The 13,137-nt window shown below is 35.9% G+C and overlaps 1 protein-coding gene across 2 annotated transcripts in view; it reads right to left on the bottom strand.

Annotated features, from left to right (window-relative positions):
• The window catches only part of Tll1 (tolloid like 1), a 178,627-nt gene that overhangs the window by 72,896 nt on the left and 92,594 nt on the right, over positions 1-13,137 (bottom strand). For both annotated transcript variants that reach the window (XM_075986871.1, XM_075986872.1), the window contains one exon: positions 691-869. In XM_075986871.1, coding sequence (XP_075842986.1) covers positions 691-869 — 179 coding nt within the window. The remainder of the gene's footprint in view (positions 1-690; positions 870-13,137) is intronic.

The following is a 13,137-nucleotide window of genomic DNA, read 5'->3' on the forward strand; positions in this document are numbered from 1 at the left end:
TATTTATTTCAGAATATCCTAAGAAAGTCAGCATAGTCCTTTAATTGTCAGTGAATAGGAAAATAAGACCCCCTTTGACTCTGCATATACTTAAAAGACACACTACACCAAAATGCCAAACAAGAATTGGAAATTTTTTCAAATCAAATGTACTGGTATTTCCGAATGAGACTTAAAAGAAACATAAAATTTGACAATAAGTGTATTGTCACTCATAAGACTCTAAGAGAAAATTAGATTTTTTTACCATTTTAACTAGTGAAACCACTCTTTAAAATTTTGTCCTTAGAATAATTAAGTCTAAGAAAAAAATTTCCAATAAACTATTAAGATTATTTTGGGAATGACTCATTTCACAGGAATTTTCTCTAGAAATAACACCTGACACAGCATTGATTCCAGTAGCTATAACACATGATGCAAACCCTGAACCCCATTACAGTCTAAACAGCATAAATTAAAGAACTAAGTATTAAAATAGGTTTATTGAAATGATTATCTTATCAGCTTTTTGCTCAAGAGCTCATGTCCGTTCATGAAAACCACTCATATTTAAAACAAAATGCCTATATCATAGGAGGGAAAGCTTGGGAATAACAAGTTTTAATACAGTAAAATGTTGACTATAGTACATTAAGAAAGGTCTGCGTGGTTTATAAATGTAGGTTTGCAGGTCCCCAAAGTTCTCACCTGGCTGGATATTCTCTCTTATGATGGTGACATGATTGTCTCTGTCTGGACGGGTGTGTTCGTGCCAAAAGCCTATCACATGGCCCAGTTCATGAACAACGATTCCAAACTTGTCACAGTTCTTCCCAATAGAGATAGCCTGAGGGCCATTTCCCCGCCGACCAACATAGGAGCAGCATCTATGAAAAGTGGACAGCAGGACAAGGACTTGTGAAGAGCAGACCCCTGGACTCGACAGCATGGAATTCCCAGAAAGCAGCAGTGGCCACCTGTAGAGCCTGGCATATTCTGAATTAGGACAGTCTTTTATTAATGAGTTTTAAGCTCATGTATGATCAAACTCTCTCAGTAACTGAATGCTTGGCACTTACCTTTATATTGCAAAGTAAATTTTCCAGTTTGACAGCATTGGGTAGTTAGATCAGAAACAATTATGATAATAATGATGCAGAATGTTGTTGAAAAGAATATTTACCCTACAATATCTGCATCTATAATCACTGCATTATCAGTGTAACTATCTGCCAATACTCCAATATGACTTTATTTTAAAATTGCTTTTATCCTTTAGAGAAAGAAAAAAAACATCCATCTGTGAAAGACATTGGCTATTAAAAATATAAATTAAACTTCTTAGCAAAGGAATAATTCTGAAACATAGAAAATGATTTTTATAAGTCAATGAAAGGAATGATAAAATGACTCAGGGCTGATTTGCATGCCACTGCAGATGTAAGGACCACAGGCCAGATTCTTAGACCCGTGGAAATGTCAGGAGCCGGAAAATCATTGTAAACCTAGTCTCTGATAGCAAACACCAGGAACATACCAGAGCAAAATGGGGAGAGACACAGAATATCCAATGGGACACTTTGTGGTTTGATTGAGAAACCATTCCTCAATAAAAAGGAAGAAGAGTCATTAAGGACAGTTCTCAACATCAACCAAGACCTCCTTATGCACGTACACACACAAACTAAAGTAGGAGAAAATGCTAATTGAAGGGTATGGACAGGATTGCTGGAAGGAAAAATATTTCTGCCAGTCCTGAATGTGTGTGGTTGATTCCCAAGGTCCATGTAATAGAGAGAAAGAGGGTCCACTCTGAAAAGTGATTCTCTGATCTCCACCCGTGTGCCATGACATGCATACCTACACAGATTGGCATACACAAATAAATAAATGTAATATTACAAAAGTTAAATAAAGGTGAATCACCTGTAGTTAATAGTTAACTGGAGGAAGAGGCTCAATTACAATGTCTCCCCAAAAATCCACCAAAATATAACCTCTGGTGAAATCTTGTTTAAAATATGGTTTTGAAAAATAAATTGGTTGTGGGTACAGATTCCTTAGTAGTAAGATCAAAGCCCTTAAGAAGAAAGTTCTAGAAAGCTACCTTCAACCTTTCCACCACGTAAGAACACAGCATAAGCATATTCATTAAACATCCAAGGAATGTCCTCACAGACACAAATTCAGAAAGTTCACAGTCTATCAGCTACCTAGACCATGATGCTCAGTGACATAGCACTGTGTAGGCTATGACAGCTTATGAAGGAGACTTTCCTATTGATAGCTTTTGCAAACATTATTAGACTTCTATGACATGTGTCTATGGATCAATTACTTAATGCTAGAGTGCAATGTTACAACTACTCAGGAAAGCTGCTTGATGGTCAGGCAGAAGGCCAAGCACTCGAGAACAACGTACTGTCTTATATACATTTACAAGAGCAAGCACACACAAGATACCTATGTTAGAGTAAGTTTTAAACAGTATGATATGATCTCATCTGAAGCATTAATAATTACAGTTTATGTGTAAATAGTGTTGTGGACTACCCTCCAAGATATCAATAGAAAGCAGCAAATAGATTCTTTCCAAGTGGGAAATCATAAAGCACTAGTCATTGTCAAAGACCTTTTTTATTTATTAATTTTTAAATACAATAAACTAATTGCTCAAATAATGTGAAGAAATTTTACTCTTTCAATTTCACTCTTCATTTTGGCAGTCTTGTTAAATTTTCACAAATGTAAATTTTTGTGTCATCTCTCACCCTCTTATTCTCTCCCACTTAATTTTGTGGGCTTCAAATGTTTATGCATTAACACATGTTATTCCAGTTTGAGGTGTTAATTTATACTCATTGTATGTGAGTGCTTTATCAACTAATTAGGGCTAATATATCAGTAATAGGAGTCTGGGATAGCTGGTGGGGTAGGAGTGAAAATTAATGATTTCTCTCTTTTACACCCATCCATGTATATTTTACAAATAATATATGCGATCCATACACAGATACTACGCACTAAAAAGTAACCGCTCAAATACTCAAAACTTGCTTCATTTAGAAAACTTTGTATTTTGCGAACTTTGGAGATTTAAACTAAAATATTTGCTATTTTATAGCAACTGTAAGGAGACAAAACTATCTGATGATTATATAGCAATTTAACGCCCCATGTTGAGTCATTCTAGCTGGTTACATTCAGAGAACACAGCACTTTGCAAAAGGAATCTGAGGGACAGAAAGGCTGTCTATTTATTTAATCCTAAAACACCCTTTATGGCATAATTGAACCCAGAACAATTTCCCATAATAAGATGAGTTTCATAGTGGAAAGGAAAAACAGATTTCACAGTGCCTATTTCATAGAGCTATTATTTTCAATGGCCCTGGGAAATAAGAAAAATGTGGTACTTTGATCCTTGACTAACTAAAGGTCTTAGGAACAGGAGAATTCTAGACATGAAGGTTCATTATACATATGCTTATAAAAGTATCAGGCATGTGATGACAAGGTAACATGAAATTCAAAAATGCATGACTTAATCAAAACACTCTCTTAGTTTCTAGTGAAATCAAGTTTGATCCTATTTTCTCATATTGCTATATGCATTTCATGTCTAATTTATTTGTCATTTCTACGGTGCAATGCATCAAAGGTTAACCTGCCCTCTCAGAAAAACGATTTCCACATATAAAAGAGTTTCATTTCACCTTAAATTATAGAAAGTAATTGAAATCTCCTGTGCCTGGCTTTCATTTAAGGTTTACAGACCAAAATACCATGAAAGCTTTCTTTAGGTCGTCCGTAACTCAGGACTGCTTCCACCTTTTCGTGATTCCTTTTAAAATGGCGTCCACTTACTTCATTTAATCGCTTTATGATCTTCACAAAATGACTCAATTTTTTAGTTAGTTTCTATTTTTAGAAAGTCCTAAGCCACAAGTTTAAGTGTTCCATTAAACTGTTAAAGTCATGAGGGCAGGAGTCCACTGCTTTTGTTCACTGACTTTGCTCAAGCATCCGAGGCAATATGTTTACAGAAGACGGTACACATTGAAGAGCTTACTTATATACCCACCCATGTGACTTAGCTTCCTATATCAATGAATAGTAAAGCATCTCACTGAATATCCCCCCAATTTAGTTCTCAATAAATGGAAGAATAAAAAAATAAATAAACCACCTCCCCACACAGTGAGTAACTCATCCTGATGAAAACAGATGGCATCTTTAACCTTCCTTTGACTTTCTCAGTTCAAGCACAGGCAGTAATCTAAAGTTTTGCTTTCTGTCCAGCTGGCAATCCTGCTGGCTCTACCTTTAATCTAAGCCCAGAATCCACACATCTACCTCTCATGACAGCAGTGCCACTGGCCTTTTCTTTTCTTTTCTTTTCTTTTCTTTTCTTTTCTTTTCTTTTCTTTTCTTTTCTTTTCTTTGCAGTTGCTTTTGTTTATTTATTTTCTTTCTTTTTTTAATTTTTAAAACAATCTTATTTTACACACCAATCCCAGTTCCCTCTGCCTCCCATCCTCTAGCTCCCTCCACCTCTTTCCCACCCCACTGCTCACCCACTCCTCAGTGAGTATGAGGCCTCCCTTGAGGAGTCAACAAAGTCTATCATATCACTTAAGGCTAGACCAAGGCTCCCCCCCACACACCATATTGAGAATAAGCAAAGTATCCCTCCATAAAAAAATGGGCTCCAAAGGACCAGTTCATACATTAAAGAGAAATACTGGCTCCACTGCTAGTGGTGCCACAAACTGTTCAAGCCACACAACTGTCACCCACATTCAGAAGGTCTAGTTCAGTCTTTTGCAGGCTTCCCCAGGTGTCAGTCTGTGTTGTCTGAGTTTTTGTCATACCCAGTTCCCACAGTCATTATGTAGCAAAGAAATCACACAGAGGTCTACATCAGTTATAAACTGATTGGCCCATTAGCTCAGGCTTTTATTAACTCTTATAAATTATATTAGCCCATTATTCTTGTCTGAGTTAGCCACGTGGCTTGGTACCTTATTCTGCGAGGGAGTCACATCTTTTCTCTTCTGTGGCTGGGCCACGACTGCAGACTAGGACTTCCTTCTTCCCCAAATTACCTGTTCTCATTGACCCACCTCTACTTCCTATCTGGTTGTTCCACCTATACTTCCTGTCTGGCTACTGGCCAATCAACGTTTATTTAAAATATAATTGAAAGAATACAGACCATTGTCCCACACCAAGTCTGCAATCACCTCCTACATGCTTGGGTCAGCTGTATTCCATCATGATCTTGACCCCTTTGCTTATAATATAACTCATCCTTTGCTATGACTGGACTCCAAAAGTTCAGTCCATTGCCTAACTGTGGATCTCTGCATCTGCTTCCATCAGTTACTGGATGAAAGTTCTTTGATGACAATTAAGTTAGTCATCAATCTGGTTACAGGGGAAAGGCAGTTAAGAGAAATCAGTATGGTAGTTTCTCAGAAAACTGGTAATATATCTGCCTTAAGATCCAGCAATACTACTATTGGGCATATACCCAAAGGATTCACATTCATACTACAAGGACATTTGCTCAACTGTGTTTATAGCATCAGTATTCATAATAGCCAGAACCTGAACAACCTAGATGCCCTTAACCGAAGAATGGATAAGGAAAATGTGGTACATTTATATAATGAAGTACTACACAGTGTACTTATTTTTTTTACAATAATGACATTTTGAAATTTGCAGGCAAATAGATGGAGCTAAAAAAATATCCTGAGTGAGGTAACTCAGTCACAGAAAGACGAACATGGTATGTACTTACTCATAAGATAATACTAGACAAAAAGCAAAGGATAATCAGGTTATAATCCACAACCTCAGAAAGAAAGGAAACAAGGAGAACCCTAAGAGAGATATACATCATACATGGATTCTCCCCGGGAAGAAGTAGACAAGATCTCCTTAGTAAACTGGTAGCATGGAGAGAGGAGGAAGGGAGAGAGTGGTAGGGGAGTGAGGAGGAAAGAAATGGAGCAAGAAGGAGAACATGAGGGAACAGAGTGGACAAAATGGGTGAAGGACAGAGAGGGATAAAAAGGAAAGAGATACCTTGAAAGAGGGGGCCATTATGGGGTTAGCGAGAAACCAGGCACTAGAGAAACTCCCAGGAATCCACAAGGATTACACCAGCTGAGAAGCTAGTGCTCTTTCCTAAACTATCATTTCTCATGTGGCGTGTTGGATTGTCCACTAATTTTACTCCTATTCTTTCTTGCCTCACTATCCCAGTGTTTTCTTAACATCACCATAGTTTTTAAATGTCAAGTTGGATTATGCCAATATTCAGCACTCTGTGGTAAATTGTGTCAATGCTCAAAAATACACATTCCCCCTTTCTGGTTGGTGATTACAAGTCCCTAATCCACTAATACTGGGTTTCATGACATGGCTTGCCCTGGACAACATCACAGAAGACCAAGCTGTCATTGCTAGAGAAAACATTTAAGAGTCAACACGTGGCTGGCCATGTGGTTGCTGTTTGATCTGCCAAAGAAGAGCTATGTCCAGAGCGATGCATCTCCATGGGACTGCATATAGTACTTAGATGGCCCTGCATGAGTAAACAGCATTTGTTGCTCTAAGCAACTGGGGAAGAGGGATCGTTTGTTTCGATATCATATACATGATCTTCACACCCATAAGTCTTACCACACCTCTCTTCTCATCTCGTTCATCTCTCACCACTGCCCCTGCTATCACTCCCCTCCATCCATACCCACTGTGCTCTGCCTTGAACATGGAGAGGGCTCATATCTCATTGTCTTTCTCTGTCTACCCCATAAGTTCAAACCTCCATAACACCCAAGTGACTCTCTTCTATACCTTCTTCAACTCTTTGCAAAGACTTGACCTTCAGTCTTCTCTGCTTACCTTTCCTCTAAGAATTTCTTGTGGTTTTTTTTTTCAGTGATTTTGTTTTCTCTTTTCTCTCACTTCTAGGATATCTACATTTTTGGAGACAGGACTCCCTACCAGCTATAGCTCACAGAATCTCAAATATGGCACTAGCTCCACAAATATGTCTTGGAAAATGAGTTCCCATAGGCAGAAAGGGGAGGTTGGACTCCAGTGATGACAGCAGGTGCAGCAAGGGTTAACGTGAGTGTTTCTGAGGCTCTCCTTTCTACCCGGCTCTCCAGTTTTTCCTTAGTAAAATCCAGAATTTATTTAAAACCTCTTTATAAATTGTTTTTTGTTAAGTTAACTTGGCTCAGTTGTTTGTATACAAGAATCTTGGCTGGTACAATCTTCTAACTGAAATTCTTTCACAGAAAGAAAACAACTTCTGTTTTATGTTATAACCCAAAAGAACAGTATGAAAGTGACACAAAATGGTGGAGGCACAAAATAAGTATAGGATAATCTCACCATTATTTTAATGCAAACAGACAAAATTTAATCATTGAAACAAAACCTAGAAAACAGCTAAATAAATTAGCATGGTGGTTGGTTTTGTAACAGTCGTTAAAGAGTATTAGGTAGACAAATATTATTGAAGAAGCTGCTGGAATAAGAGAAGTAGTTGAACTAAAGAACATAGGCTAAAGTATCAAATTTAGTGACAAAAATCTCTCACAAAAACAAATCAAATCATTTCCATTAAAATATATTTTATTGGTAATGTTCTTACAGTGATTACAACTATTATAACAGTCATTTATTGAAAATATTAATTTATAAGCTTATTTTTTTCAAATATGGAAGGGAGATTAATTTATATCTCCTACTAACAAGAGATCAAAGATAATATATACACACATTTTTATAAAAAGAAATAGTCTGGTAAAAATTTGTGAATAGCTTCAACCGAAAACCTTAAAACATACTAACACTAAAGGATAAAATAATCTGACTAATATCTTTTAGTACTTATTTATTGTTTTATTACATTTAATTATTTTTCTTCCTACCCCAATATGGCATGAAGCAAGGCTTTCCTTAACAAAATAAGACAGAAAAAAAATGTTTTGAAGGTAATGAAAGTTCCTATTCAATATCATTCCCTGTAAGTGCAGAGATATTTTCAGTTCCTAGTTTTAGAAATTATAAAAGTTACAAACCACCTTATTGGCAAGGTGATTAAGGTAAAACGTGTTTCCTTAATATGCTAACATTAAAAATAGAACTGATCTGGGGTAAAGAGATGACTCAATAATCAGGACACTGGCTGCTATTCTAAAGGATGCAGATGCTATTCTCATCATCCACATGATGCTCACAGAGAACTGTACCTCCAGCTCCATGGGATCCAATGCCCTCTTTTGACTCCTGCAGGTCCCAGGAACACACATGGTGCAGACATACATACAATCAAAACACCCATACATATAAAATAAATACATTTAAAAGAAAAGAAAAAAGAAATGGAACTGATTTGATGTGACCATAAATTTTTACCATAGTAAAATTGAAATTTTATCAAGGTAAGGGCATGCCACATTCCATAGTGAGTCATACTCTGTGTACCTAAATGCTATATGTTCAATGCCCCAGTACTATATACATGAATGACCCAACACTGAAGTCCAGAAGGAGTGATGAATGTTTGACTTGGTATATTCTAGTAGGCCTTAAAATATTTATGTAGCAATGTTTCCAAGTTCCCTTAAATTCAAGATTAGTTTTTGACACTTACATATAGCATTATCACAACAAAAATGATGGCATGTCTGTGTCTTTAGCCCTGTGTGAAGTTTTAGGAGTCACAAAATAGTTATAATGATCAGAAGTCGATGAGTTAGATCTATTACAAAGTATCATTACTATTACTGAAAAAATAATATAAGGGAAATAAGAAAATGTGAAATGATATTCCCCAGATCACCAAAATGCACCGTTACAACTATAACATTGACAAGAATATATTTTAATATAGCACTTAAAAGTCTGATTTTCACATGAGAAATATATGGACTCAACAGGTTATAATAGGAGTATACATGCATGCATATATATATGTGTGTGTGTGTGTGTGTGTGTGTGTGTGTGTGTGTGTGATGTACATATATGCATGCATTAGCAATTAATGAGAAAAGAAGCTATAAAATTGAAGGCAAGTGGGGAAGGGCATATGGGATGGTTTGGAGAGGGAAATGGAAGGGAAATATGTAATTAAATTATAATTTAAAAAACCCAAAAAAGTCTGGTTTTTAGGAATGCAAATGAGTTTTAATCATCTTTGGGTAAGTTGCAAATCATTAAATTATTTGGATGTAAAATATAAACTCTCAAGGAGTTTTATTGTTTAAGAAATTTATGAGATTGAAATAATGTTGAAATCATCTATATTCTCATGAACATCTATATGTAAAACAATGTATGTGTTCCCTGAGGACACCAAAGTAAATTGTATGCCCTAGTCCTTGGCAAAGATAGATATATGAGCAAGCTGAAGTAAGGTAACTGTAACCGCTGTAGGTGGAACAAAAGTTTACTGTGGGCACCTGATGGACATAAAATCCCACTGTGGACATCTGATGAATATAAAATTCCACTATGGACATCTAATAAAAATAAAATTCCACTGTGGGCATCTCAAATAAAGATAAAAACAAAGTCTAGGGAAGAATTCCACCAAGGAGAGAATAAAGCAAGTTGTCGTAATTGATTGCATTTAAAAGTCATTTGTTATTTTATTTATTCCATTTTATTTGCTTATTTGCTAATTTTCAAGTGTTAGGAGTCAAACCCAGGGCCTTGAGCATGCAAGACAAGTCATTTGCAACTAAGAGACTTTACTATCTCCTGTTTATTCCATTGACAAATAGTAACTCTACACATCTGTGGGGACCAATGTGACATTTCCATGAATGTATTAATGGCCGTTTTTAGAACCAGAATCTAAGCAAACTGGAAGAGTGAGCTAGTTTGGTCTCATTTGCCCAGGCTTCTCCTGTGAAATCTCTAGAAGCACCCATCCTCAACTATTATTCTTTTCTTCTTCTTCTTTTTTCACTGAAACAAATATTTATACCATGTATTTTAATCATGTTTTCCTTTCCTTCAATTCTTCTCAGATCTCCCCTCCCCACATCCCAACCTCTTAACTCTGTGGTCTTTCTATTTCTCTAAAACATATAAAAGAAAATTAAAACAACAGAGAACACATATGCACTCCCAAAATGAAAATCAAAATAACAAGCAAAAGACCAATAGTTCAAAAAAATTTCCAAATAATCAGAGACGAAAAGTCTAGAGAAATAGCTCTAAGTTCATTTTGTGAGCACTGAGGTGGATAGAATCCCATCCCTAACCACAAAACCGTCTGCAATTGATACCCACTGGCAAAGGAAAATGTGTTTTCTCTAATGGTGTCTCACTGCCTATGTTAACCACTTCTCAGGATAGATCCCATGGCCAGGAGCATTTCTCCATTGTACCCTTTTGACTGTTCCACACCATCACCGTCTGCTTCGTCATCGGAATGAAATGACTTGTGGTGAGAACTTTTTAATTCTCTTACATTCTAAACACAGCATCTACATCATAAATGCATTTACAAAAACAAAAGTATGAGCAAAATAAAAATGGTGAGTGGGGAAAACCGGTCTGGTAGGATGAAAGTAAAAAGAGAAACACTGACAGAAAGTAAAATCAGTATAGGTATCAATGTATTACAAACAAACAGAGCTGTGTTTTGTAAAATTTTGGAGAAGGAAAGTGGAAAGATGTATTGATCCAAGCATACATATTTAGAAACACATAAACTGGACAATAATTGTTAAAATTAGATAATCAGACAGAAGAACAGTTACCTGGATGTTCAAAATATTAAACAGATCAAAAAACTAGAAGGTGTTTCAAATGTAACTAAAAATTAGCATGCCAAATTCAAGAAATTTGAAGGAAACATTACTCAATTATTGAACTATGAACTATGGACAATGCTTTATGGCACTATCCAACAATATCTGTAAATAATGATGTTTAACTTTTCTTAATGTCATTTAGGTCAGGCCAAAATTGAAATTCATTACTTTTTAAAGTTCAACTATCTAGAAAAAATATGGGAAGAGTAAAAATAACATGGTGGGCCATTCCTACACTCACTGGAATCATGTGTTTACCTTCAATAGAGATGGCGCATGGTAGAGTGAGAAGTATTTTTCTCCAAAAGAAATAGACAACTGCTTTGACGTCTATATAGCAACACAGGTACTTAGGTCTTTGTTGCAGCAGTTATATCAATTCTTGTGTCAAGAAGAGCTTTGGGTAATTAATTAAAGATAAATTTAAACAAAATTAAAATCACCATTTTTGTTGCAGAGCCTACCCTTTAACAGGTATTTATTATTACATTTTAGGTGACTATCTAATGAGAAAAAAACCAAAGAGGAGTGCAGATCCCAATAAGAGGAGAGGTAGAGAGGATCTGGGAGAAATATGGGAAAGGAGAAACCCTAATCAGAATATATTGTATGAAAAAAAATGTATTTTCAGTTATAAAAAATACATAAAAAATAAAAAGAAATCTAGATGCACTGAAGTGATTTAACTATCAATGGCTATAATCACTGTTCTTTTGTTGGACAGAAGTTTCCAAATTAAAAATAAAAAAAAAGAAAAATCAATATTTTACAATGATATGCACATTCATGATGGCCTGGCTGCCATAATTTCTCTCTACTGACCATTAAAAACACCATAAATGAAGAAGCCCAACCATGTGTGTTGTCATAAGAGTTTGCTCTCTTTATGTCAACAGCTAGCTATTTGGATAAAGAAATTGCCCTTGCCTTAATTACTGACAGTATACTGTGTAAACTGGACCAAAGAAAACCACTTCCAAACTCTACCAAAACAGGTAGGACAGTCCTTCAAATTTCTCTACTTATCAGAAATGTCTGCCAGATATACCAGGCCTCTAGGTCAAATCGGGATGTCCCAACATCACAGAAGAACATAAAATGACAATTCAAGCTGCTAGATGTCCCTATCTTTAGGTCTTTGACAAATCTGAAGACTAGATAGTCATAACTAAGGTTTTCCTTAGTTATAATAGAAGGTAAATTATGTATAAAACTTTAGACTCACAAAGATAAGATAATATGTTTTTTCTAATTTTGATTAGATATTGTAACTGTAATTCTTATTTGATAACTATTTTTGTTGTGTAGGTTTTACTATATGAAAGTTAAAACCTTCCCTTTTAATTAAACAAAAAGGCAGAAATTCCTATTCCTTTACACTCTGTGAATGTGTCAGTGTGGCTTGTTTAATAAAGAAGCTGACTAGCCAACAGCTGGACAAGATAAGATTAGGTGGGAGAGGCATACTGGGAATGCCTGGACAAAGAAAGGCAGATTCTGGAGAGTTGCAGGCAGATGCAGAGAGAAGGATGATGGACACGCTGTACTGAGTAAAGGTACATGTCAAAGAATAGATACGAAATGTGAGTCAATATAAATGTAAGAGTCAGCTAGTAACAAGTTGAAACTATTGGCCAAGTACTTGTAATTAATACTAAGCATCTGGATGATTATTCAAGAGTGGTTGTCTGCAGAAGAAAACTCGGCCTACCGCAAAGAACTATGTGTGACTTGGTGCACATGAACAGATAAGAGGTCCGCTTGTAGGAGTAGATTGTCTGCTTATACCATGTGGATTTTAGAGGCCACTTAGGCAATCAGGTTTGTTTGTACACATATTTACTCTCTGGAACTTCTTGCCAACTTCCTAAAATGATTATCTAATTTAATATAATACTTTGTTTACTATGACAATTCCATATATGCATATAAATTGTTTATATTTACCTCCCACTCCCTCCCCAACTCCACATCCCTACACCTTTCTCTTTAAATGTCATGTTCTCTTTTCATTTTTTCTTTTTCTAAAATTATTTTTAAGAAATTATTTGTTATCTTGTAAGTACATTTCAAAAACACTCTTGTAGGAGAAAACACCATATGAAATCTTGTTCTCACCAGTGTGCTTGGAAGTCAATTGCTCGTGGCAGCAACTTGGAAAATGAAGACAGGAGAGCAGGTAGATTTGCCTAAAGGTCTGAGATGCTACAGGGAAGAACTCGAATACCAACATAAGACAGCAGATACCAAATGACATGATAAGCAACTGTACTAGAAACTAAGTACTTAGATTTACCAG

This window comes from Microtus pennsylvanicus, chromosome 9, assembly GCF_037038515.1.
Source record: "Microtus pennsylvanicus isolate mMicPen1 chromosome 9, mMicPen1.hap1, whole genome shotgun sequence".
Lineage (NCBI taxonomy): Eukaryota > Metazoa > Chordata > Mammalia > Rodentia > Cricetidae > Microtus > Microtus pennsylvanicus.